The sequence below is a fragment of the Amblyomma mixtum genome, chromosome 6, assembly GCF_055824585.1.
Source record: "Amblyomma mixtum isolate Tamu chromosome 6, ASM5582458v1, whole genome shotgun sequence".
NCBI lineage: Eukaryota > Metazoa > Arthropoda > Arachnida > Ixodida > Ixodidae > Amblyomma > Amblyomma mixtum.
The window spans coordinates 111,910,753-111,937,851 of NC_143017.1; the positions used below are offsets into that span (position 1 = coordinate 111,910,753).

At 48.2% G+C, this 27,099-nt stretch overlaps 1 protein-coding gene across 1 annotated transcript; it reads right to left on the reverse strand.

The window, feature by feature from the left end:
- Positions 1-249: 249 nt before the first annotated feature.
- Positions 250-18,998, reverse strand: LOC149340043 (uncharacterized). The gene is made up of 4 exons (XM_089550630.1): positions 18,426-18,998; positions 11,133-11,609; positions 9,556-9,752; positions 250-1,443 (listed from the first exon to the last, which is right to left on the reverse strand). The coding sequence occupies exons 1-3, from the start codon at positions 18,444-18,446 to the stop codon at positions 9,570-9,572; spliced, it is 681 nt and encodes a 226-aa protein (XP_089406756.1). The 5' UTR covers positions 18,447-18,998; the 3' UTR covers positions 250-1,443; positions 9,556-9,569.
- Between the last annotated feature and the right edge of the window lie 8,101 nt (positions 18,999-27,099).

The following is a 27,099-nucleotide window of genomic DNA, read 5'->3' on the forward strand; positions in this document are numbered from 1 at the left end:
GAAACGTCTGTCATATTGACTACACCTTTTTGGTCGGTGCCTCTTTATTTTTAACATGTATTCACCCGACCAGACGAGATTTCGTCAAACCTTGGATTTCATGACTACGTATGTCTGCGTATGTCAAAGCGTATGTCTGCTCTCGTACCACCGCAAAACGAATCACTTAAGTCGAAGATTGAGTGAGCGAAATGAAGCCTTTGCGTCGATGAGCGGGCCAGAATAAAGACGAAAGGAAGTATAACAGCATTCACGCGTCATCCGTTTATTGTCACCCCAGAGACCGTAACAACCGTTTCTCTTGACAGCAAGTGAAAAGCAGCGCCATAGCATTCTTTCATCATGCAAGATACCGGAAAATCTGCATCTTACCTTCTGGCACAGTGACGAAAATATCACCTCAACAATGAGGAAAAAAAAAGAGAAAGGCTTTCATAAGCAGCTGAAGGTAGGACGCCTTTGGGCATGTTCGTAGTTCACAATTTAGAAAGACACTGCGCGAAAAACACATTTACGGGACAGAGAACCGGACAGGCGCAACCCTGCCCTGTCCACTGTATCATTCATGTCTCGTTTTGCCCAGTTTTTCGTTTATTTAGTAAGTAAAGGGAGAGATCTGGTCAAGTCGGTACATCTTTTAGAATTAGAAATCACAGCATAGCAAGCAGGGCAAGAAAGCAAAATACGACGCGCAGCCCAGTGAGTCGTCTACTTCTTTCTTGTCCGTGGGTTGCTCTGTGATCTCTAGTTCTTAAGAAGTGTAAAGAACAACAACCGGGATGAGTTTAATTGGATGGGCATGATCATCAATGAATAGTTACGCTAATTTTCGCTTGGTGTTAAACTTCTACGTTCGTTGATGGTGAACTCTTACAACACGGATGAGTATACGCTACCAGTTTCATGAGCAGCTGTCAGGGTAGCAATACCCAATATGTACTATACAGGAGGATTTTTTGTATGCAGTTTTGGCCTCACACGCAATGGAAACAGGCCGTTTAGCATTAAATGCCTTCCTTGCCTGCTCTGAGTCTTTGCCAAGCGCATAGTTAAACATATACACGCAGTTCAAAGAGTGTTAAAAAGAAAGTGCTTCCATCTCTCTCTTGCGCATGTGGCTGTAACTGGAATGCTTCGCATTGCAGAGGAGGTTCGCCGTCATCGGTAGAAAGGAGCCCCCGCGCGGTCTTAGCGCGGCGATGTTGCGAGTATTGGAGTTTCGATGGCAGTGGTGGCTCGGCTGAGATTTGCTACTCAGCACGAACGCAGAGCAGTGGCACAACAATGCGAGCAGGGGCGCAAAACCAGCAGCACATGGTAGCACTTCAGCAGTAGCTGTCAGTAATCTGGCGACTCCAGTCCTTGTATACAGCGCGTGCACATATGTGGCCTCCTTTTTGCCTTGCTTTGTGGACGGCCCCTTAGCGCTGGTTTGCTCAACATCTGCGGAAAAGGAGACAACAAAAACAAAAAAAGTCACACTTCCGATTCATGGCCCATTGAAGTCCTGTGTTTATTCGGCATGACAGTACTTTTTTTTACAGTGAAAACTTTTATAGATCGACCTGGAGCGTTCAATGAAGTACGACATTGTCTGCTGAAATACTGCCGCCACTACTTCGCCGCTATAGCCTCGCCCTAAACCTGAGCTCTCGCGGACGCAGGTAGACGGCAGTTCCTTGAGACAGTGGGTTGGCCACAGCCGGCTCGGAGTCTCTCCGAGGAGCGCGGACTCCAGCAGCTCTTGGAAAGATGCATAAGCAGGGACATGGTGCCCCAAAAGAGGGCGTAACAAACAGCGCATTTGACTTCACTGGTGGCCTAGTAGTTTGAACAACCGCCTTTATGGGTGAAGTGTGGGTTGCGATCACCAGTGCCGCCGGCTAGCCACCGGTGAGAAATGCCTCGGCTTATCTGGGATGTCTGCTTGGAAAATGGTTCTTTTACCTCACTTTGCATAGACGAAAATAACTATATACCATGGTGCTCATTCGCAAAAGTTGCCCTCGTGCCACAACAATCACCACCATCATCATCGTCAACAAAGAACAAACTTGTGTAGGCGTCCCATCAGTGCGTCGTGCGAAGGCAGCGTGCCGTCCTTATTAACCGGCCGTGGAGTATCCACCGCCGCCGCACGACTTTCGTGTTTCTTTCGTTGAGTGTCCGCTGTGGTCGTGAGGCGCGTTTCCCGCTGAGAGGCGCACTGTTTGCGCAATATTTGGTCCACGAGCTTATCTAATGAACAGGGTACAGCGCCGATTGCGCTGTGATACAGCGGTGGCACACACGTTACCTGACACCGCAATGCCCCATAAAGTTTTTATCGAGCTTGAAGCCGCGTGATCCGGGGACAAACAGCAGTAAAATTTGTCCGAGCGCTCGTTCATCAATGCCAAGCGCCAGCGTAGAAGTTTACGGGCAATGGCTGCCTCAGAAGTTCCCTCCTTCTCGCCAGTTTTCTAGTTCTGAAGCAGACGACCCTCGATGGCCGCGGGTCGAGGTGAACCCTTTCTCTCGTTGTTTCGAAAGTTGCCGCGGCGCCAGCGTTATCGCTTTCAGCCATCATTGACATGCGGCGCGGTGTTGACGGCCTGCAGTTGTGCAGGAGAGGGCAGGTGGGAGGTACGGCAGCGCAATCGTGGGCCGAAGGCACCAGGAGGCCGAGCGATGAATGAAAACCAGAGTGGACGCCGTGTGCGTTGGCCCAGCGTGCGTTGTCTGTGTGGCCCAGCAGTCGTGCTTTGCTAGACGAATGCTTTGCTAGACGGCGGAGCGAACGAAGTGCTGGAGTCGTACAATGGAGCAACGCTCCGTGGTTCTCAAGTACAAGGCAGCGTTGGCGCCTTCTGGTTTAGTGCATAGCCTATGGAAGGTCGGTACAGGGTTCCCTTCCGCTGCGAAATGCAGGCGAAGAAAACGCACCGGCATCCGTGAGCTTCGGCGAATCAATTAGACGAGCTGCGAGGACTGGCGGATTCGAGTGTATTTATAGGCTCGAAGAGATGTGTGGATGAACCAGCGATTGCCGAGACATCATCCAGAGAGCGAAACGACGCCAATATGGAACGTGTCGACCTGAGGCCTCGCGACGCCGTTGGCTTCGGGGGACCGGAATAAAGCACTCCCGGAGGTCGCGTCGTGCAAAGATCATTAGGGCCAACCACGATGCAGTGCCCATTGTCCCCTGCGAGCGAGAAGGTGGGGGCAGAATGGTGGCTGGTAAACAAGCCGTCCTTGCTGGTTGCTTTTCTTTTGCACACCGCTCGCTATTTGGCGCTTGCGATAATGGCGACTTGCCAGGTTCTGCCAGCGCGCCATTCTTGAAGCGCGAGCAGTGTTTATGCAAGATTACTGCCACGAGATCACATAATGAGTGCCAGTAATTTTCATCGTCAGTTGTTAAGGATAACTTGTCGTCAAGCGTTTTATCGTGCGGATATATCTGCGGTCTTATGATGCCTGGAAATGAAATCAGGTCTCAGCAATGAAGCGCTTATGAACTTCCTGGTTATTTTGGGACAGCAGAGATTTTAGATTAATATCAGGCAACGACAGAAAAAGAACAGCCGTTAATTGTTGGTCCTTATTTCCGAGGTAAAGAAAGTATGGTTTCTTAAATATCAAGACAGGCCAATTAAATGATTAATGAAGTTTTACGTTCAAAAGCAACAACCTGGGCTATGTGAAGCTCGTTGCAGTGCCATGCACGACTGTTTTTTTAATACCGAGTTGCAAGGCTCCGGAATGATTCTGACTCACCTCAGGCTCAGATTCCAACTACCGAAATCTCGACATACGGGCTTGTCCGCATTTCGCCTCGATCGACATGCAGCCGTCGTGACAGGGAATGAAACCCGTGAGTTCCGACTAAAGAGTCAAACGCTGCGGCTACTGAGTTCCTGCAGCGAGTTTGCAAGAAGCTCCGTATATGATATCTGGCTAAAATATATCATGAATATTACAGAACAAGAAGTGTCCTTTATCATCTGCCCCGTAGTTATAAAGAGAGCTAAGCACTAACCGTACAGCCAAAGCCTTGCGATGCCTTAGTCATCCTTTAAAAAGTGCAGATAGCAGGGACGGGATTACATGAACAAAGTAACAATCGGGCACACTTCAGCTACGTCATTATGTTATGACGAAATAGTGTTAATGGGTTCCTTTCGTGCCCATGGAGACGAGCGGTAGCACGCCCGGCTCATGACCAAACGAGGAGGGGTTCCAATCATGACTGACAATTTTTCTGTTCAGCGCAGTTGCTTTTCCTTCTTTAGAGGCCTTACGTAATGGTTGTGAAAAGAGGTCAGGGCCCTGTAGAGCAATGCTGAATTGTGTAGTACGTGATCACAGTTGTAGTGCGTGATAGTTGTGGGGTGTTTGAATTAACCGCACCAGATCATGTCGTTGTGACGTTGAGACTCTCTGGACAAATCCGTTTTTTCCGCTCACGCTACCGGAGGTCAGATTTTCTATAAAACAGGACATTAATGCTCTCGTGTTAAAAAGCGTAGGCGCCATACCAATTTTGCAGAAATGGATGTGCTTTACATGACTGAGTACAAATTGAAAGAAGTTACGTGACAATGAGGTTGTAGGCGGCACAACCAATCCTAAAAGATATTGTAAAGCCAGCAACTAGCAACTCGTTTCTTCTCAGAATTCTTCGGATGCAGCTTCTTTCCGCATTCCGAAGCGTCTGGTCGTGAGGCCGCAAAGAGAAACGCTTATCTAAATAAGCTCGGAAATTATCGATCATGGAAGCACAGAGAATGGAAAAAAAAGTACACAAGCGCGTTCCGCAAACACGAGATGAGGTGTGTGCCAGATTCAGCCCTAGAACGCGAGTATGAGATAAAAAAAAATTCAAACAGGAGTTACCAGCAAAAGTTGTTTCCCACTGTACGTAGTCCTCCCTCATTCTTCTTTAGTCGCAGGAACTGGGGCACGATATCTCCCCAAGTGATCCTCCGGGTGAGTTTTTCAACGGTATCGCTTTCCTTCTGTCTTTCTTGACTTTGTTATTATGGAATTAGCATAGATTGATGCTTGTCGCTTTCTACACTACTCGGTGCTAGAAGGCTGTTTGGTGGCTTCGTTAAAGCACGTTCCAAATTACGTTCCAAGTACGTTCATATTCCCAATTTTGCGGCAGCACCGGCGCTTGACCTTATCGATCGCGTGGTTTTCAAGTCAACCGGATACTTCACTAACCAGCGATCCATTACGAAACTAGAAGCCATGCCGAGATAGATGTTTGTGTGGACTAGCGGCCTGAATATCGATGGCCTATTTTCTTCCTCACTGATCGCGCAATTACTGCGGTAATCTTATAGGTAGTGGTTTCACTTTGATTGCATTACATTCGTCACGGCATACTGTGCACAAATATGCAGTCCTTCTTTGGCCGTGGAGCCAGTGGTTACACTTCGCCTCTGAGCTTCTTGCACTGAAGTAGAACGTACGAGATCGAGGCGACGGATTCAGAAAGTGGGCAGTTGGTACGCGTTCGCCAGTCAGTTGCGCACGTATCGAAAGCATCGCCTCTAGTTGGTAGCTTCCACTTCACTGCAGAAAATTGTGAGATGAAATATATATGCAGGATAGCGAAGAGTATTGGTTGGCCCCTCCTTCACACTATTGTTTTACTATGTATCGGAATTGAAGGAATGGGCCGTGAGGATGGACACGAGCCAATGGAGTTCCTCACTGACTTAAATTGAGCACAAATGCTTTCTAGCAATTTCAGTGGAATGGGACATCATCTCGCGTCCTCCAGCTCTAACCCAGAAAACATGGACGTGGCCACGTGTTTATTTTTCACCTTTTCAGAAAGATGGGAAAATAAGCGCGACTTGATTATACGTGAATCTTGCGCAGCGAAGAAAATTATATGGAGACGTATAGTACGTCCCGCTCGGTGCCAGGATAATTACAAGAAATTATACTTCGACTTAAATCAAATGAAACCACGTGTCATACATCTCACGAACTTCGATGATTGCGTGTGTGATCAGAGAATACAATTTTCCATCATCAGTGTCAGATAGATTGCAAATAAACGAAAGCTTGGTATTAGGCTGATTCTTTATGGGTGTAACCATTTAAAATTGAAAAAAAAAATATTGACGATACCTAACAAACTGGTAAGTGACTTTGGAAAGAAGAAATTCTCTTTAAGAACGTACGTGTCCGGGCCATACACTTGTTCTGTTGGAGGTAAGTGTGATACCCTGTATGCGCAGCAGATTGCGAATTAGCCTCAACAATTCAGCGAGTGCCAAGCTTCACAACCGCATCAGCCTAAGAGTTCGCCAATGCAATTTAAGTGGCTATAGGTTTACTAATTGCTTTGCCTATAGTACTGAGTGGTTCAGTTAGACTATGGTACCTAATATGCAAAAAAAATTGCATCATAGTTTCTTCAAGTCTAATGAACTCATTATTCAAGTATGAATTTACTAAAGGCAGCAAAATGCATGCATACTTCTAATCAATGCGAACTTTTGATATGCATAACCTGGTGGGCAAGATTTAAGATGCGTCGTGCTACTGAAGTCCTGTCATGGGTATAAATTTACGGGATGTGCATTCGCGAAAAATAGATTATTCCCCCGTGTCCTCGCTAGCCAGTTGGTATTCGTTCCATCGGAAGGAGCACACACATTCTCTTAAGCGTTTATCGCTTTCCTTCGCCGACTTTGCATGACGCACCCGAAATATTTTTGCCGTGAACCCGCATCCCGCAAACTTTTGTCTATGACCGCACTGTCACTAACACTGGCCGTGACGCGATAAAATAACGGTTTTGATCCCAAGCTACGAGCAAGTGGTGAGTGCAAAAATCCCTGAGTAGCAGGTCTTCGTTTTGTGGAGATTTCGAGTCTAAAGTGAATATTGTCGTTTTCAGAGTATGTGCGAGTTCTTGAGCTGCACTTCTAGGTATATACAGATTTCTCTTCACGTTGGAGCTGAGTTATGTCAGGAGTGCCGCAGAGCAAGTGGCCTAGCCACGAACATTTAGTGCGAAATATTTGCTTGCGATTTGGCACTTGCTTTCTTGATTCCTAATCATTTTAAGGTGCAGACGTTTCCAGGCTTCAGTCTGTTTTCTTCACTGCTCAAACCTGATCTGAAAAGTACCACCCCTGCATGCCGCGAAACGTCAGTGATTGGTGAAGAAACTACTTCCCCTGCTAACTTCAGAGTATGTGTACAAGTAGTGTGTACCATCCGGGGCACTAAAGCAGTTTCAATATGCACTTTGACTATTTTTGTATCACCATCTCAAACAGATAGTGAACGACGATGATGAAGCCAGCCGAGTGCTCGACCACACATTGTGGAGGCCTCTGCAATCCGCTCATTCCCTGATAGATAGCAGTAGGGTACCAGAAACTTTTCTGTATCAATACACATATCAAGGCTGGGGCTGTCATCAATCCAACCAATCTAGACTACCGCAGTGAACACGAAACCGCGACCATGATGAATCTATGCTCATTCACGTACCATACCAGAGTAAAGAAACTCAAACGCTCAAGAAGTATATTCTTTACCGCACCTTCATTCGGGGCCGTGCGGCTGTAGACATCGTTTCTGCACTTAAATTCTAAAAGGAAACCACAATAACAACACAGTACTTTAAATTCTCAGCACATCTTCCATCCTAAAGTGCTTGTTCTACCATGATTTGAAGAAGATACGCGGGATCCGCACACTGGTGGCTTAGAAAAGAAATGCTAGATCTGCGCATTTTCTGCCGTCAGTACACAGTACGTAGGGCCTGCAGGTGTGCAATCCGCTTATTGGGCTGCGTGCTCTGCTAATACGATAAACAAGTCACTAGTTAAAAATTTCTCTTCACAAAAGGCATTGTAACCACTGTGAATGTGTTTCAGGCTAAAAACCCATCACTGTCAATATCATCCCGGCTGTCAGAGCAGGCACAAGTTGCCGTCGGAATACTGGCTGCTCTTTGAATTCCTTCGTGGTCGAAGCAGAAGTTAGCGCCAGAACAACAGAACTAGGATATTAAGAAAATTTGTAATAGTAAAAATTATCTACAACGTGGGAACCTATAATTACTTAAGCTTTAGGACAAGAAGGCTGAACGGCCCATGCCACAACACACTGTATTCTGCCATGCCACTACGCACTATATTCTGGAAGATACGGTGTTTCCTTTTTCTCAGGATGCACCAGTGCATACGCTCTTCCTTGTACGAGAATTTTAACCTGCTGTAGCATTGTTCTTCTGACGGAGAACAAAAGCCATTTTGACCCGTTTCAATTCACGACTCGTGTCTCGTGAGACTGAAAGGAACTGACAAGAGGGCCGACAAAAATGCATTCCTACACGGCGCTGACAGCGCGCAGACGGGCGTGAGACAAGGAAGCCGAAAAAACAAAGTCGCTATGTTTTGAACTGTTCCGTCAAAGGAAAGGCGGGAACTCATCGGCAGCGACAATGCTATAAATGACTGGCCGTATTCGAGCCGATGCCATCATTTAAATGGCGGCTTGTACATTTCCCTTCGGTAAGGGCAACTAAGCCACTTATAGGAAGGGCCACAAACATTCAGACTGGAACTGGATCCTGTGTCACAGGCTCGTCTGCCGGTGTCAAGGAAACTCAATAAACGGTGTACCTGCGTGATGAAAAACTAAGCTTATATGAACTGTCCACCAACCTCGACACATTTCCGACTTTAAACTTCTGATCAGCAATCCTGCACTTGACCAAAACAAAACGGCTTGGCATTTTCCCCAAGTTATACAGCGAGTGATAGTTTCGTTGCGACTGGTCGCCGCCTGTCTGTCCGCCAGCGTTCGTTCTCCCTATCCCTTATCAGCTTATCTGTCGTTCTTTTAGTGAAGGATAGCGCAGGAGTATGTACTCCCCACTGACGTCTTTTTGTAGCAGTGTAAAGAGGTGCAGCACAGACGACGCTTTACTGGTCGAGCAGCTCATTAGGTGCTATCGCTATACTGCAATGTATGCCGGGGCCCCGGAGCAAGAAAAACAAAACGCAGCTTCAACTGTAGGTACTCCCTGCGAAGCAATGTTTTTTTTACCGGTCTTGGCCAGCATTCTTAGCGAATGTGAACTTCACCCCCATGTCGTTCGTTAGAGCAAAGTAGAGCATATGTTAAGCTCTTCCAGTATTCCAGTGAAGAAGATTAAAATGTGGGCCCCAAATTACGTCTCCCGTTGGACGCCCACTGCCATTCGGAGTGCTTGGAATGGTCCTAGCTCATGAACCTGCTAGCTAAGGTTCTGCCATGGTAACCAGCGTAATCATATTTGACTCCGCTATATTTTCATTCGACACTGATTAGATTCGATAGTCAATGAATCGGCGAAATCATGGTCCAATTTCTGCGGCGCTATCATCGTTTGAAAACAAATTAGAGGTGTTTGCATTGGGCAGAGTCATCCTGTAGATACTTCATGGTTCACCAGAAGTCTGTACTGCATTATATTACAAGCCAAATCTCAGAAGCTGTTCTTTCAGCAATTTTCGCTTCGCAAGACTAGTTGAGGCCACTTACTTCGAGCCTGATGTTCACCACCAGCCCCCCTTTCCGTGCTTGACTGGAGCCCCGTACCCGGTAGCCGTGCTGGGGAGCCCGAAAGGTGGCGCCACGGGGCCCGCATGCCCCCCGAAAGGGGCACCGACCAGGAGCCCTCCGCTGCCCAGGGGGCCAAACCCCGTCGGGTGGTGCGTGGTGGTGCCTAGGTGTTTAACCTGAGCAAAGAAAATCACCAGTAGGGAACGCTGCTACACGCAACAAGCACAGACTCGACGCAGGTTTCAGCTTGCTGCTTGCTATTACAGTCATTGCGGGCTTAACTTTAACGGGTAAGCAACTTCATCGTTACGTGCCTTTCTGCTAGAAGGAAGAAGAAAACATTTTCTTCGTACAATTTATTTCACAATCATGGCTTGTCGCTCTCTCCAGAAGTGAATTACACAACAGCAGGTAGTTTCCGTTCCACGTGCACGCAAACCTGTCGCCAACTTATCGCTTAAAAATTTTAATTACGGAGATCTCCGCAGGTGAGAGCGGTACCTGTCTGCGCACCTGCCAGTCCTCATCACAACACATGGCAGAGATATTGGCGGAGTCCCATTTCTGCGGCCGTTCAATGGGCGGGCACCGCGTTTAGAAAGCGCCCTGTATAGTTCGCCATTTATCAATAGATGGTGAACGATGAATTTATAGAACATGTGTCTAGTGGCCTGGGGCTCATGCTGAGTGTCCCCTAGAAGGCAGTGAGCAAGTATTATCGTGCATGTTCGCCGGTGGCTACCAGGAGATCGTGTCATAGTGCAGAGCGTCGGCTCCTTTCCTTGGAAATGCCGCTGAAGAGAAAAAATGTACTTGGGATTACATTTGAGAAGCAGTCTATCGCGTTGATCGAAACTTAAGCCGCATTGTGAATTCTTTCTTTCTTCAGTGGACACTGCTGCTGCTGCATTTAATGAACCCGTTTCTTGCGTGCCCAAATTAGCTGGTGTAGAGCCAATTTTGCACTGTTAAAAAACACTCAACTTCACCGGCTCCTGCCGGGCTGAGGGGTAGTACCCTTCTGCTCCCCTCCACAGTCCCTCTTCCTCGTCCCTCAGGTAAGGACCATTACACAGGTGCCATGCCCCGGATCACTTATATCACACGATCACCTATTTTCTGTTGTTTCGCAGCATGTGAACAGAGGCATGCCCCATTATCATTGGCCGCCGCGGTGGCTCAGTGGTTATGGTGCTCGGCTGCTGACCCGAAAGTCACGGGTTCGATCCCGGCCGCGGCGGTTGAATTTCTTTGGAGGAGAAATTCTAGAGGCCCGTGTACTGTGCGATGTCAGTGCACGGTAAAGAACCCCAGGTGGTCGAAATTTCCGGAGCCCTCCACTATGGCGTCTCTCATAGCCTTAGTCGCTTTGGGACGTTAAACCCCATAAACCAACCAACCAACCATTATCATGGGTCATTAAAGACGCAAAGAAAGACGCAGTCAGGTACATGCAAAGAAACAGCAAAATGTAGGACGCCAGGAGCCGGTGTGTTCTACGTCTTCTACCCAGCCCCGAGCTTGAAAGCCGCATGCGGCGAAGCTGAGAACCTCACCTTAACGAGGATCACCTTGGTCTGACCTCCTGGAATGAAAGTCGAAGTGGCCGCGGGTGGCCTGGACAACGTCAGCGGAGCTGGCACCGCGCCTCCGGGCCCAAAGCCGGCCGCCGGTCCGACGGAGGGCGCCAACGCTATGCTCGGGCCAAAGCCTCCTCCCACGGCTGGGCCCACGCCGAATCCTCCGGGCCCCGACACAAACAGGGGTCCGCCAGGTGCGAAACCGCCTCCTCCGAAGCCGCTCTGGAAATCTGAGCGGAAACCGCCCGAGTAGCCACCGCCGAAGCCGCCTTTGAAGCCACCCGGTCCTCCTCCAATAAACGGACCGGGGCCACCTCCGACGAAAGGGCCGGGGCCACCTCCGACGAAAGGGCCGGGGCCTCCTCCACCGAAGATGGGCCTTCCTCCCGGCCCACCCTTGAGCAGGTGGCAGTGCAGGGTCGCAGACGCGGTGGTCGCCACGGCAAGCAGCATCTGCGACAGTGCAGCTCACGTCAGGCCGCTGTTTCTTATTTGACTGCGCAACGACCATTTAAAAGAGGCCCTCGAGTGAAGGCCAGTTTCACAGCGACAGCTGTTCAGAGTAGATTTCCCGGCCTTGTGGTGTCGGCGTAACGGCGCGCCACGCTGTGTGGCCTCGACGAAGTGACGCCATAACTGACAGCGTATACAGTGGCATTACGTACGCTCTACAACAGAAGTGGACCAATAATTATGAATAAACAACACTGTATTCATCACCTCTAACCGCTGTAGAGGAATATATCTTTACACAGCGGTGACCGGGCTGTTAGTTTCTTTTTTTTTTACAAAATAGAACAATTTTAAAACGCCACAACGGTGAACAGTGCGTTGTTAACATCCAATAAATTTGCCAATATTGTGCCATAAAACTTTAAGACTGGCTAAAAACCGGCTTTTATGGGCAACGCGGTCAAAACAGAAGTAAGAGTTCTGTAATGTACCAGTTCATGCTCACAGTGCCTGAATTTGATTAGAGAGAGAGAGAGAGAGAGAGGAAAGGACGGAAAGGTATTCATCAAGAACGGCAGGTGAACGAAAAGCCGCGTGGCGGATTTTTTTTTCTTCCATTAATACTTCATGACTTTTTTATCATGCTGCTGTTTGTAACTTATCAGTATAGTCTACTGTCGACACAATGCAACACAAGCGGCTCTATTAATCGACACATCTGCAGGAAGGAGCCAACATCTGTTACAAATAGGGGCTTGGTGTGTCACGAAAATGACGGAATTTCTGCGTACTCCCAACAGAGGGGCCTGGCCTTGCCAGGCCGGTGACAAGCAGACTCTGTGCCAATACCGTGGGCCGCCTTGATGTTTATTCATGTTCACTCGTTCTTTTCGAGATAAGCTTCTGACCCAACTATTTATTGCGTTCACGTTCAAAACAAGCGTAGCACATAAAGCGCCCTTTTTCGCCGTTGTCTGTTGCGACCTGCTTAGAATTCGCTCAACGAAGACTTTGTCTTTGTACGTACTGCGAAACGACAGCATCAGTATGAGCAACCACTCCTGGTGCTGCATAGGAGAGGGGCATGAAGCATTTCCTGTGCGCCGATTATGGTTTTACTGATAAGATTAAAAACATAAAATCAAGATGAACCTGGTACAGTGTAACAGGACAGCATATGTGCCAGTTTATTCCTAAATATCGTGGTCGATGAACCAGAACCTATTGGTTGGTGACACCGAGAGGAGTTCGGACCGTCTGTTTGAGCGCTCTGTGTAGGTTGGGGGTAAAACGGTGTCGCGTCCAGCTTTACAGGCAGCTTAACTGCGCGGATGACCTGTGAGGTAACGTCGCTTAATAAAATAGAATTTGTCTTTTTGCTTCCACTGTGTTTCCTGACTTACCCACTGGTGACAGACACAGGGAGAAACGCTACCGGGGACGGCAAAAGAACACACGCGATCGGTAACTGAGAAAGTAATGAGTGGGTGCTGCTACCGCTAGGTTGGCGAAGCTCACCTAAGACTGCTCGGCCCAGAATGTAGAAGGAATTGGCTTGTACTGATGCTGCTATTGATAATCTTGAGGTGCCGGTTTTTTCGCCTCATTTTCCTCGTGCGCCATTCATCGGGTAAAGAATAGGGGTGTGCGAATATTCGAAATTTTCTAATATATTTCGAATATTATATTTTTAGTATTCGTATTCGATTCGAAATCCAAGTATTCGTGTTCTTTCGAATATTCGACCCGACGCGAATATTCGTACCTAGCCGAATATTCATTGTGAGCACCGGCGTTCATTTCAGTCCGCAAGCCCTATCGACCGAGACATAACAACATAGCGGCGCCCAGAGCAATGCGCATGGATGACGGAAAATTTTTCCTTCCAATTTTTCCTTCCTCCAAGGGCCATGCCGTAGCTGACTGCGCTGCTGAGCTTTTTTGTGCCAGGTCAGTGCCAAGTGAGAGGGCATTTTCTGTGTCTGGAGGAGTCGTTTCAGCTAAAAGGGAACTACTTCTGCCTGACAATGTGGAGCAGCTGGTTTTCCTTCACGACAACCTTTTATGTTCATCCCAGCAACGCGCTTTTGTGCTGATGGCAAGCTAGCCTTAATCAATGCTGTGTACTAGCCATCCTCTCTGATATTTCCACTCCTCTAAGAATAATGTTCGAGACATTGATACTTTTTGTGCAGCCACACACACCTTTTGTGTTCATTTAATCATCGATAGTTGAACTGTGATGCTCTTGGGTGCTCAAATAAATGTTTTGTAGTGGTTAAATGCGTCTGTCCTTGATTATTCGATATTCGATTCGATATTCGGAATCAAGTATTCGTATTCGATTCGTATTCGAAAAATTTGATATTCGCCCACCCCTAGAAAGAAGGATGACTTAGTCTGATGAAATTTCAATGCCAATCGACAGTGGATTACGGAAGAAGGCTAAGAAGAATCTTCCTTTAACAAAAACATAATCGCCTTCCCTGGACGAATACATGAGAATATGCAATGCATTAAGAAAAAAAGGGGCGTCCCGGAAAGAAAATAGAAAAAAAACGGCATGTCCTCGTGAAGACGTTATTAGTGCCCTTCTCATGTGGTGGTGGTGGTGGTAAATAATTATTTTGGGACAGATACAGGATAGGCGTCAGCGTATCCGCCTAGACGGTGGCCTGGAGTTCTTGGACCCGGGTGGAGTGTTCGGCCAGTAGGATTAATCCTAGTAGTATCTCATGTTTTAGCTACGTAGTACGGTATTCAAAAAGTCCTCTGTTCGAGTGTGTTTATCTATATCCCGGATTTCTGGACAAGTCCTTACCATATGTATGAGTTCTGCCCTTTCCAGACATAGTTCGCGTCCATGCGAAAATTGTTCCCGTTACCACTGGCTAAGGGCAGTTGGATTCGGAAAGGTTGTTGTTTGTAAACGCCTCCAGACGCTTCCTTGGTTTTTAGAGTCCTATCTTCCGGCGGGTACTCTGTCCTGTTTAGAAGATAGTGGTGAGCAAATTTCTTGCAGCTTACTAGCCTGTCCATGCTCAGAGTGTATTGAGGGCCAAAGCCTACCGGGAAGGCAAGACCACGGGCGAGATCGTGGGCTCCCTCACTTCCCCGAGCTAAGAGTGGGCCGGTGCCCATATTAGCTGATTATTCTGTTATTCTTACACGTTTCCCATATCCTTTTTGCTTGCGGACAGATCCTTTGAGAAATTTCCCTGTCGCAGTTTTTTAGTCGCTTATGATTGTGGTAGCCGCTGTCCCTGCTATCCTTAGGGCAATGTCCACCTCTTCGGCCGCGTCAGCTACGCTCGTGCCGCTTATTCTTGGATTTTTTTACAAGCGCCTGTAAGATTTCAATGACTAAGCTAGCGATCTTCCAGTGAAATGCAGGAAATACGACATACGACGCATAGTGTCGCATCACATTCTTCGCGAAAATGTTTGTGCGGGCGAACGCAATCGCTTGTGAACCTTGAAGCTTAACAACTCAGCGGAAGATTTATTAAACTGCTCGTCGAGCACATAAATCTAAATTAGCGCTGTAAACTTTTGCAATACCTCATGTATTTAACTGCAGCTTTGTCAAATAGAAACAAACTGTCTCAGGACCATCTAATACTGCCCTTTCGCTTACACTCCGCCAGACCATAGTTGAAATGCAAGCAACGTTGACACTGTTCCTATTCAGGACAATTTTAGCATAGCGCGCGATTTGCTTCCGCGGTGAGCTAACTGTGCAACCGCCAGTGGCTACTAGGGGTGCACAACTTCCACTGAGCAGGCGCAGCTTGGTCGCCATGTCAACGGATCATGGTTGCAGAACGCAGATCACGATATGCTAAAACTTTCTAGTTTTGATGCCCCGCGAGCGCCCGCCTACTTCACGCATTCCGGCTGAGCCTGTGCACCACACTGGGTAAGAATTCCGTCACGGTTCCTCTCCTCATCCATTATTTTACCCTATTCGTCGTTTTCAGACCACATTTCAGGTTCCGGAGCTGCAGACGGGCAAAGCCTGCACGTGATCAGATTCGACGCCACAGCTGTCAGCCTCCAAGAACGAGTCTCAGGGAGATTCGTTACAAAATACTGCCTCTAATTTCTTTAAGGAACGTGTCAAACCAAATGTGTCGAAACTGTCATGCGTTGACAGCCCAGCTCGGAGTACAGCGAACTGAAAAAAAAACAAGAGTTTAATAAGTCTTTTTATTACGAGTGTGCAAATACTCGAACGTTTGAATAGTTTTCGAACAGTATGACTCTGGCCTCGACATGTCAGTAACGTTCTCTTCTCATTTCTCCCGACAGTGGCTTAGGGCCTGCCTCCTTCCAATCAATAAATTTCCTATTAGATTGCATTCGAACCACAATTTCACTATTCGAGCTAATCGAACCTCCTAAACAGAAGAAATGGCGAATTTCTTCTTCATCTAAACTCGCTGCGAAACATCGTGACGTTCCCAAACGGTTGCATCCTGCACTTGTCCCTCGAGTTCAATTGTTCATTCCTAATAGAATCGACTGTCAGCACGCGGCAAAAGCCTGCTCGCTGTAATGCTGCTCCCTGCATAAAATCAATGGACTGATGTCCATCGAGAGCCGCCTGCGGAGCGCTCGCAGTTTGGAAAACGAAGTGCAGCCCCCCGAGGCACGTGAGCGCACCTAGTTACGATGCAGTCAACAGCTGGCTGCGAACCTGACTGGCAGCGATCCTCTCGTTTTAGATCCCTACGATAAGATGCGTACGCGCATGGGAGCGGCCCAGCTTGCAGGGCACAGCGGAAAGGACGAAGTTGCGGCTCGCGTCGGCTGCTGCGGTTGCTTCGAGGCTACCGCTCTGATCGTTCTCAATTTTCGTCTGTTACAATCAAGAAAGTGCGTATCTTAGACCACAGAGGACAGGAAAAATACGTGCGACAGAAACGTGTTCTCGAAGCCAGCCCGCACCACAGCACTGCTCACAGCGCTGCGCGCGCGGTGGGGCACCGAACGCCATGGTTTAATTTTCACGCCGTCGCGCTACGCGACAACGACTGCTGGGGCCAGTCACAAGGCTTGGAGCCCGGCGAAACTGAAAAGCTATGGCTGAGCGGGCTACGTGTCGTCGTGAACGCTGCGTTTCGGGTGGCTTTGCATAACCGGCGCTTTGAATTCATGCGTCGCCAGGGAGCCCAGATGGGATCATCCCGATCGCACTGCAGCTCATGCTGCTGCTCTTGTGTCCCCTTCTCGAGCCGTCTTGCCCCGTTTTGCTAGCAGTGCCTTGCCTCATCGTTTATCGACCGCTGACGTCGCTCTTCTAATAATAAGGTATCTGGTCACTTTAGAGCGCTTGATGAAAACCAACTAGCCCCCATTGTTGCCTTGCTTGTCTTGAAAGCACTCAGTAAAGTCCTTTTTCGTGTGAACATTAAGGAAAACTTCTGTACTGACTCTTTCTTTCACTGACAGCAATTGTTATTCCAAGAAACGCAAACAAGTTATTATCCTGCAGAAAAGAAGCCTACTGCGCTCCGAGGAAGCGGCGAACTCTCCTTCCCCCTTGTGATTGCCGCTTCCATATTTAACGTATCATAAGCCTTAGCAGTGTAACAAATTATGTTGATGATGGATAAAAAGAAAATTTGTTTTCAGCATCTCTCTTTATTTTCATTGTCGCGTTTTCTCGAGCGGTGGTTTTCTTTATTTTGGTTCACCTGTACTAATAATCAAAATTAACAGATTAAGTTTGCGACCAATTTGTATTATCCGTATTTGCTTCGCACTGACACATCTAATGTTCGTACATCTCTAATAATTTTTTCTGGCTACGTTGTGCGGAACATTTCATCCTTAATTTAACATGGCAGTGCTCGGAAAATAGTTCAAAAAATATTCGATTCGACTGGCAATAAATTTTTAATATCTGTATTCACTTCGCACCAAAATTTTTCCATTCGCACAGCTCTATTTTCTATGCCTTTAATTTTAATTTTGACACCAACCTTTTCACCTGAACAGAAAAAAATAAAAGCTGCAACGTAGTCAGCGAAGTGGGCGCATACTCTGGCGCAGCCGAAGATACAAGTCAGGTGTTTTTTGACCCTCCTACTTTTCTGATAGTTCCGGCCATAGAGGGCTTCAGGGGCCGATTCAAGAACACAGGCTGTGCACAGGTGCAATTTTGAACGTTGCTGCGTTCTTCTACTGCAGCGAACTGTCCTTATTGTTTTTGATGATACCTCAAAGAAAACTTTTCGATGAGCTTAGGCACATTTAGGGGTTAAGAAAATTGCGTTTTCGTGAATAAGCAGAAAAGCACCACAACGGTATTGCTGGGCAGAGAAATGTCTTCCACCTAAGGTAACAAGTTAGAAATTGGGATGCATTAAGCTGGTTCAACCGTTGAGGCAATAGAAAGAGGCGCAGTAAATTACCCCCCCCCCTCCTCCTCTCTGCGGCTCTTACTGCTCTACCGTCTCCCGATTTCGAAGGCTCTCGACATCACGATATCTGATTTCACAAACATCTTAAGCGCTTAGCAAGATAACCATCGAGGCCTCAAACTCATCGCCAAAGCCCAATTATAAAAAAAAATGAAAGGTTGTTAAGCAAATGGCTACTACTATTTTAAACAATGCTCGGCAAAAGGAGCCGTTTATATATTTGCTGCTGGAAAGAAAAATTGTTGAGGAACGCTTCATTTGAGCTACTCTGAGCGAATATCTTTCACAACGTCTTGTTTTGTTTCCGTGATCGTCAGATAAGCTGTATATATGCAAGTCCGAATTAGATAGCCCGGTGAGACGATGTCGCAGTCAGCTAGGCACTCACCGCACAATATTTCGAGGCCATATGTCCGTCTGTGTAGGATGGCTTCTCCACAGTATCGACGTCGTCCCGCGACAACTGCTTGATCCTTGTAGTCACTAGCACCGGCCCACACTGGCAGCGCGCATTCGGAGGAGTAGGAGGCACGACTCCATCTTCGGGAGCGCTTAAATACGCCCGCGCCTTCTTCCACTTTCATCCGCCGGGCACGCCCGCTCGGAGCACGCAAGGGGGTTGGGGGCCCGCGCGGACCATTCCTCAAAGACAAGAGGAGAGGGGAGGCCGCAGTAGTTACGCGCTTTGCGTTGTGCGTTTTTGTCAAGATTACGTTTGCAGTTTAGTGCCGCCATGCTTACGTGCCACCTAGCGTTCGTGCATCTTCCCCCAGAGGTCAGAGTAACAGGGACGCACCCTCGCTCGCTGCTTTCCTCGCCTGCTGTCCTCCTCGCGTGTCATATAGGCTTAGCGAGGAGATGATATAGGTGCCTGCGGCAGGGTGATTGGTTTTGAGTCTGTTCGGGCTCCGTTGCGCAGTTTATTGTTTTTTTTTTCGGCTTCGACGCTTCGTACATGTGTTCTCGGGTGTGCGTGCGCGGTGGCGGGTCTTGTATTTTACGCCTGTTTATGGGGAGAGGGGAGAAGTTGCCCACAGACGGGTCGGAGGGAGAAAAGAGCGCCCGGTTTCTCCTTCGTGCGAGATCCCAACGAGAAGACCAGCGCACTCTAGTGAACGCGCACCAAACTAAAAACAGGCACTACCTGACGCAAAAAGTGCACCTGCAAACGAACGCACGTTCGTACGCACGAACTCGTCTCCCAGATGAGACGTTGCGAACCCTCCTTCCCCTCGCCTCTTCTCCTCGCCACCCTGTCAACACTGGAAGGGGGCCTCTTCTAACTGGGTCAGCCGGACCACCCCTCTTTCGGGGGCGCCGTGAGACGGCAGGGGTCACGTCTTTCGTACACCCGGGTACGCGCAGAAAATGGAAGTGCCGCCCTGTGCCGCGGATTCACAGCGCACCGGCACGCGGCCGTTCAGCAAAACGGGGATGGGCGCTCGGCGCAACGAGACAAAGTGATGGCTCTTTTGGAGTTACGGTATGCGAAAAGGATCGGAGCCGATCCCGCGAGAGATGCCAGCGGAACACCAGGTCGACCCTGATTAATGGAAGGCGTCACCGTGCGCATTTCTCATAGGCGGCTCGACGGAGGTGCGGGGAATAGCATAACGCGGATATGATTGCCTTTGTACGCAGCGTTCTTCACGCGCGCTGTTGACACGCAGCGTCCCATAGCGACCGCACAGAGAAGGAAGCGAAACTGGTCCAACGTATGAGTGATGGGACCCCACAGTGCTTGCTGTTAAAGGCCTTGCTCCTGTCTTGCAGTCGAACTGGTAACGAAGAAGGAACTAAGAAAATAGATGTTTATTGTATTCTCATCGCATGCCATGGCTGGTGAACGCGATCCTGCCAGTGAGAAACCTTTCAACGGTACATGTCATCGATACAGGACACGCGCAATGGTCCACCGTAAGAATCAATGGCGTCGTCCTGTATCTTGAGCGCCAGACCGCTTCTATCGAAGAAAGGTAGCATTACAACAAGTGTCATAACAACGACCTCGCAATCCCGTAGATTAATTGCGCTGCGTGTCATTCGGAGAGTGTAAGCTGTGATAATTGTCCTGGATCGGCATCATCGCCAGTGAGACACGAAATAGGTACGCAGGGCGATTGCGAGCTAGGGGAGCGGCCAGCGTAATTTCAGCGACGTTTTTTCAGGCTCCTCCTTCTTTTGTCTTCGCCCCGAAACCTTGAAGTCGCCGGCCGTCGACATTCAACCTGTTTTCTGTCCGCAAGCAGAAACCTTCTCGTGGGAGCCTGGTTTCGCTCGGACGGCGTCCTGAGCGACGTCTTCGTTACGCAACTTCTTCCGTGCCTCGGCTGCTCCGTGTGACACGTAATCAGGTAGTTCCGTCCTTGCGTTCACAAAAAAGAAAGAAGCCGTATATCGACCTCACGTCCTTCTCGCCATTTGGTGTTGTGAACTTACACCAACAAACCAAACTTTCTACTCTTGGCCTCTCGGTTTCACAAGGCATTAGACGAATATGCTCTTTATCTCTGACGGAAATCTGATTGTGTTCGCTGTGATTGTGACCCACTCTTCCCGCACTCTAATATTGCACTGATTCTCCATGGTAATGAGCTTATAGTGATGCAGCTGCGAATGCCAGACCGGCGGGCACTTTAAAAACGTTCAGGGCGTCTTTCTTAAATATATACACCGTTGTGGCTCGGGTCTGCAGTTGGAGTCGCCGTAAGAGTAGTGGTCACGGTACAAAGAGGTGCAGGAGAAGAAAAAAAACTGGTCAGATTAAATTCAAACTACCGACATACTCGAGTAGAGGGAAAGAATGTAAAAAAAAAGTAGAGGAGATTAGATGAGGAATATGCAGCACAAAGGAGCCTTGCACATCAATAGCTTTTTCCATCCTTTTCCTCCTTTTCTAACCTTTTCCATCCCACGAAGAAGGCAAGCGTTCGGGCGCTGCCTTCGAGTTGTGTCGCTACTTCCAATCTGGCCATTTTCTGCCTGCAAGGATATTTCTTTCTGCTTTGTGGGACTGACCTGTTTATTCGCCGCACCGGACACTTAAAGCCAGTGACAGGGAATTGTACCTTACAAGTGTCCGGCGTTTAGGCCGTCTCCTTGCCGACTGGCCATCGATCAAGGCCGAGAACAGGACCTCTTCCGGTGCAGTCAGTAATAACGGTCCCGTAGACTCGAGCTCAAGGTTTGGGTCCTAGTGGAACATGCAGCTATAGCAAATGACAGTGGCCAGAAACTCGAGAGGGGGTTCATCTGGGCACCACGCGCATATGCGTGTCACGGCGGAGCGCTGCTCGATGAATGCTCGAACCTCGTTACCAGAACCTTGCACTCCTAAATGTGTCTCTTATGCAGCTATGTCAGGAAAACAAGAGAATTAGTAGCACACAGCAGTCAACCACGTATACTGGCCCTGCGTGGATTATGCGTGCCTCTTTGTGGGCTTCAATACGATGTGCCAACAAGTTAAAAGCGCCCTCATGCATTCTAGTGCGTCCTCCTCCGTTTGTCACCTTTCTCCCCATTTATTTCTCTCTCTGCGTGCAGGCTGCCCTTAAGATGAAGGGCTGGCTGCAGCAGAATGCTTTTTTTTAATGACTAAGACGTATCCCCCTTAAACGCATATAAGCATGAATGGGCTGTTAGGTTTTTGGAGAGCTCGTGTCATTGCAATAAATAGAACAGTATTTTTTTACAACTCAGACAGAAGCCTAAGGACGTACAAGTGCGTAAACTTGTTTCTTATACTTTCACCACCGAGATACCTTGCCGGTGCCGCAAAAAAATACGATGATTGACTTTCGGCACTTTTTTAGGTAACATCTGCATTGCATTCACACCCTATTTATATGCCTTTGACAAGAACAGAGAAAAGCAGGAAACAAAGAACAAATGGAAAGTCAGGCGTGAACAGCCCAGGTGGTTGTAGTATGGCACCTGTGGAAAGCGGCTTCTCGAAATAGGGGCTCGCACCGACAGCCGGTATCAGCACGCCGCTCGGTCATTCGTCGTCGTCAGGCTCAGTCAGGCGACGCGTCGATATGACGCGCCGTGCCGCTGCGGCACACGCAGGCGAGACACGACGGCCGCATCGCGCCATCTTCTTCCTTTCTTTTCGTTCTCTCTCCCTCTCTTTCTTTCGGTCTTTTCATCTTCAGAGGCGAGGATCATAAATAGCGCACGGAGACACACTCACAAGAGGCGACAGCCCGAGGTAAGCTAAAAAAGCAAACACGACAGAGCCCGTCAATGCGGCGGCGCTCTACACAAAAAAAAAATGTCGTACGCTTCTGAGTGAGTTACTTCACCTTTCGATGCTCTCACGTGTTTCTGCGATAAAGGAGACTTAGACGGCACAGCCTATCGAATTTCAGTGCTAGTAATCGTTCGCGTCGACACGCTTCAGTTGAGTAAGGTTGATATGGTGGCTCAGTGGTAACAGCATTCTGCTAGGTCGCACGCCCGACCTACGCAGCGTCGGCTACATTTTGGTGGAGGTGAAAGTAAGAACTCAAGTGCGCTGATATTTAGGCGCGAAACGGTGAATACCAAACGACCAAAATTTCTTGGGAGCATCCGCCTATAGTCTGCGCCTTGTAGCCCTCAGTGGTTCGTCACAACAGAAAAATCCATGATGCGTGTGCAGCAAGAATAGTTCCGTAGCAAAAAGGGGCAAGCAGTACTAGGCGTGAAGGTGCTCTCTCAGTACTCTGTCGCATACTGTTCCCCTTTAATAAAGTTATATGGTTCACAGCAGATTTAGGTCTCCCCGATACCCGCTCGGTTGTCCCACGAGAAACGGGGCTAAAATGCACCGATTGCAGCTGGCAAAATGTGAAACCAAAATCATGCGCGTGAAGCCTGGGAGCGTCGAATAACTGAGGAGGACCGTGAAGAATTTCTATACGCGTTGCAGTCGTGTGAGAAGCGATACCGATGTTATTGATTTCGTCGCTTGACCAAGTGGCGCACAGGCCTCAGGCTCGCTGTCTGAGCACATTTGAGCATTCATGGCCTTGACTCAGCAACGCCGTGAAAATTGAAAAATCGAACTGGTTTTCAGGAAAGGAAAGACGCAGCAACAGAAACAGAGCCGCAGGTGAGCGCTCCGGATTCATTTTGACCACCTGGGAATCTTTTAACATGCATTCACATCACACAGCACATGGGTGCCTTTTGCGTTTCGCCTCCAACGAAACGCGGTTGCCACGGTCCCGTCGTGGTACCATCCTCGAAGCTGCAGCTACCGGGGTGGCGAAGGAGGGCATGAGAGAGACAAGCACTGAAGGATTGCGTGGACCCGCGATGAAGACGCTGTCAGCCGAGGATTAGGATCAGTGGGACGCTGGACGGATCGGGGTATCTGGTCTGCAATTTCTCCCATTTCTTGCGAAGGATGGAGAGCGTGTTTGATAGGAATGAGAGACCAGGAGCATCTACAAGCAAAGCCAAATCCACCGTTACCTGGTGCGAGCCTGTTTTCGCTTCACTGTCTCCCTCACTTGCGTGGGACACCACGTTCTTTGCTACAGAAACGGTTCCACCTAGTGCAAGTAATCGAGATAGTCAGGAGAGTAAAGACGAAGTAAAATTCTCACTAATCAATGAGAAATAACACGCGTACCGTCATAGTTTTACCTCAGTGAATATTCTCAGTGTGAGCATGCAAGCAACATAAAGAGAAGTGAACTTAATGCTTATGTCAAATGATCCATAAAAACTCGCATCACAAGATTATCCAGTTTCGCGTATCCTACACCACGAAGAAAAGCGTTGCTTAAGATAAGCGACGCACATGATTTATTCTGCCATTTGCATGGTCTCGTTTACCCGTTATGATAAAGAGCGGTAAAATATTGTGTCCTTTCTTCTGGAAAGAATGCGCTCGAGAAAGTATACGCATATGCAACTTTGCTAGGGACGCGTCACTATCTGTCAGTGCAGCTAATAGTATCGCTGGAGAATTCAGCTCGCTGCCGTGCTTAAAATTTTCACGCCACAATTTAAGGTATCGATAAATATTTCGACATGTTTCTACGCTGGAAAACGAACAGATGTGTGGTATGAAGACGCCCGAGAGTGACGACGTGCCTCAGTCTCAAGAAAACATGGCAGCGAAGGAAAAAATACGCACAGTGTGCTATTCTGCACAAAGATAAAGCTTTTGTTGCGTTCAGTGATATGGCTGTGCAGACGAGCAAGGACGTTTCTACAGTGAGGCAGGGAGAGAAAAAGCAGGGAAATTGGTATCTCATCATCCAGCCCTTCAAAGCAATGGCCACTTAACACACGTTGTGGGGCTAGTTGGTGACAGCGCCCGTCCTGTGTACTTCTTTCTTTCTGTGTTTTCGTTTTTGTAGTGCTGAGAAAACTTCTTAAAGCAATGGCCGTCGAGATAAATCTCTCGCGGCTCCCGAGAAACGGATTTCTTATCCAGGCTTTTCGTGCCATAAAGCCGGCTTTATCCAGAGCTGTTTTGGCGTGGACGATCATCTTTCGCAGGCAGAAATATCCTTGAGTATCCTGACGTGGATTCTTGGAATTCACGTGTGGAGATAAGCCAGCCTCTTTGATGCAGAAGAAACAGAGTTTCCTTTCGCACCAGCGCTAGCGCCTCGGCTATCGGCAACCATCGTTGATGTTGTGTACGTGTCTTGGCTGTGCTACGCATGCTCGGCTGCTTTTCTCGGGAGACGGACTTGTTTCAATAAAGCTCACTTAGTTCCAGTCGCAGTGTTCGCCTCGTCTCTTCTCTATATTTAGTCGTTTGACTGTTTACTTATTCAAGTTTATGTAGCATTTCACTGAATTCCTTCCGCTTCAAAATATTTACGTCGTCCGACATGTTCCAGGTAGCACCCAGTGATGTGTCGCCGTGGCTCCCGCGTGTGGTATTGGGGCTGGGGCACCCTTTTAAACACCCACATCGCACCCCAAAGGTAACATGTGAGCAAGCCCAAATCGACCTTTGGCCTTGTTTATCTTTCATGGGTCCATTATCTGTATTGCTGGGGCTAACTGAGCCCACATTTACACATCCAGCCCACATCGGGCCCTCGTCAAGTGTCGGAGTGAAGATTCAATGGAAATATGGGCACTGTATGAGAATAAACTAGGCAAGATCAAAAGTGACTGCTGATCGCAAAACCGCTGTTGGCCTGGTATCGTCCGTGGCGTCGCTGGATAGCTGTCATGCCTGCATGCTGCCCACGATTGTCCTTTGTTGGATATTTGAGGGCAAAAGTGAGCGCAAATTAATTTCTCTATGCAGGGGAAACCTCGGCAAGCCTAAATTGTCCTGCCCATAGAGAACAGCTGTTCTCCCTCATCGGCCATCGGACCCGGGTTCAACAAACCGATCTGCCGGCATCATACTTTATATGCATTATTTTAGATGGCTAACCTGCATTATGTGAGCCCTAAATTTACTGTCATAAGCGATTTGTATAATAATTCGAAGCGTTTATGCTCCATTATAAAAAATTGCATCTTTTCCGATGACGATATCCTGGAGGGATCTTCCGCATGGCATCATCATCATCAGCCTTAGTATGCCCACTGCAGGACCAAGGCCTCTCCCACATCTCTCCAACTGACCCCGTCCTGTGACACCTAAGTGTTAATGTGTACTGAATGCATCTAACAAGTACAGCTATGGAACAAAGCACACTTTTGTTAGGCTTTTGAAGTGATTTTCCTGTCAAAAAATTGAGTGTTGTAAAAGCTAGCTTCATTCGCATGTTTATGACATGTTTTAGCATTCTATTTTTCATTCAGATTTCGATGTGCATTGTGTTCTTGCGCACAACTTTTATTCTCACGCGAATTATGCACGTCTAGTCTTTGTTTATTCAGCAATCAGAATACAAGAATTCTTTTTGTTTAGCATTTGCATCTCTGCTCGGTCACAGACACCCTTCAAGCTACATGTCACTATCTTTTCGGCTTTGATCCGTCCCCATGTTCGCAGTGAAAAAATAAGCATTCATTCATTCATTCATTGTCGTTTGTTGTGTGCTTTGCCCGCGGTATGCTTGGGTCCCTGTAGCCACAGTGGGGAACTCTGCCAAGAGGACAGCGACATCGACATCGTCCAGTAGGGGTCCTTCAGTGCACCTTTATCATCGCCCGAAGCATGGAAGGGTTCCTGCCAACGATTGCTGCAAAAATGCATCGCCAAACCAACCATGAAACCAAAAGAAACGCTTCGGGCCTTGTGAAGTATATGACCTTGGTTTGACGCCCTCAAACTTCGATAAAGTTGCGTTGCAGCAGAAGGGGCTTTCGAAGGTGTTCGGTCAAACAAAAGGCACAGCGCACCTTGGACCCCCCAGGGTAGCTTCGAGGACATGAGCTGCTCGTTTATTTACTGGCCTCTCTTCGATAAGCGCTGCTGCGAGGCAGTGCTGCACCGCGGCCAACCCGCCCGTGCCTGTGGCTGACAAATGGGGCCGCCATTAACACGCATACTTCGAGTGCGCTGCTTTCCAGGGCATCGCTGGCTGGCAGCATTGCTTCGCCAACCGATACCGCAGTACTTGGCTGGCGGAAGCGGCACGCAGCTGTGAACGAGCAGAGGCCACACAATATAACGGGTGTATATTACACCCAGTGCTTCTCCTAAAAGTGAGCATGACATGTCCACCACAGGGAATGGCATAAATGTACTGGCACCGGCCGTTTCGCTCATGTTAACACTATCAGAGTGCCCCAGAAATGTTCTATTCTGGGAATTTTTTCTTCTTCAGAAAATTTAGTCCTGGGTAAAATTTGGTGGCAACAGAATCTTGGTGAGTTTTAGGGAAATGTAACAACCAAAACAGTTAGCTGCTTGCCTAGCTGGTTGTCGGACATAAAAGGATTTTAGCACCAAGACATAATCCATACACGATAGAAGATAACACGGGCCAAACCAAAAATTTCCAAAGAGCCAAAATATCTGCTTTTTTTTCTCAACTGCTGGATTTTCGCAGCAGCTGCAAGAAAAAATGGGCGGGAATAGCGATGTTCGATTCTAATTGAGGAAAATTTTCGGTACTCCATGGAACACCTCTGAAATGCCC

What these genes read in the sequence shown, in the direction of transcription:
- LOC149340043 (XM_089550630.1), bottom strand. Translation starts at nt 18,446, where the DNA reads ATGGCCTCGAAATATTGTGCG. An exon ending in TGGCCTCGAAATATTGTGCG is followed by an intron (nt 11,610 to 18,425) that starts GTGAGTGCCTAG and finishes GCACTGTCGCAG; the next exon opens with ATGCTGCTTGCCGTGGCGAC. An exon ending in CCAAGGTGATCCTCGTTAAG is followed by an intron (nt 9,753 to 11,132) that starts GTGAGGTTCTCA and finishes TTCTTTGCTCAG; the next exon opens with GTTAAACACCTAGGCACCAC.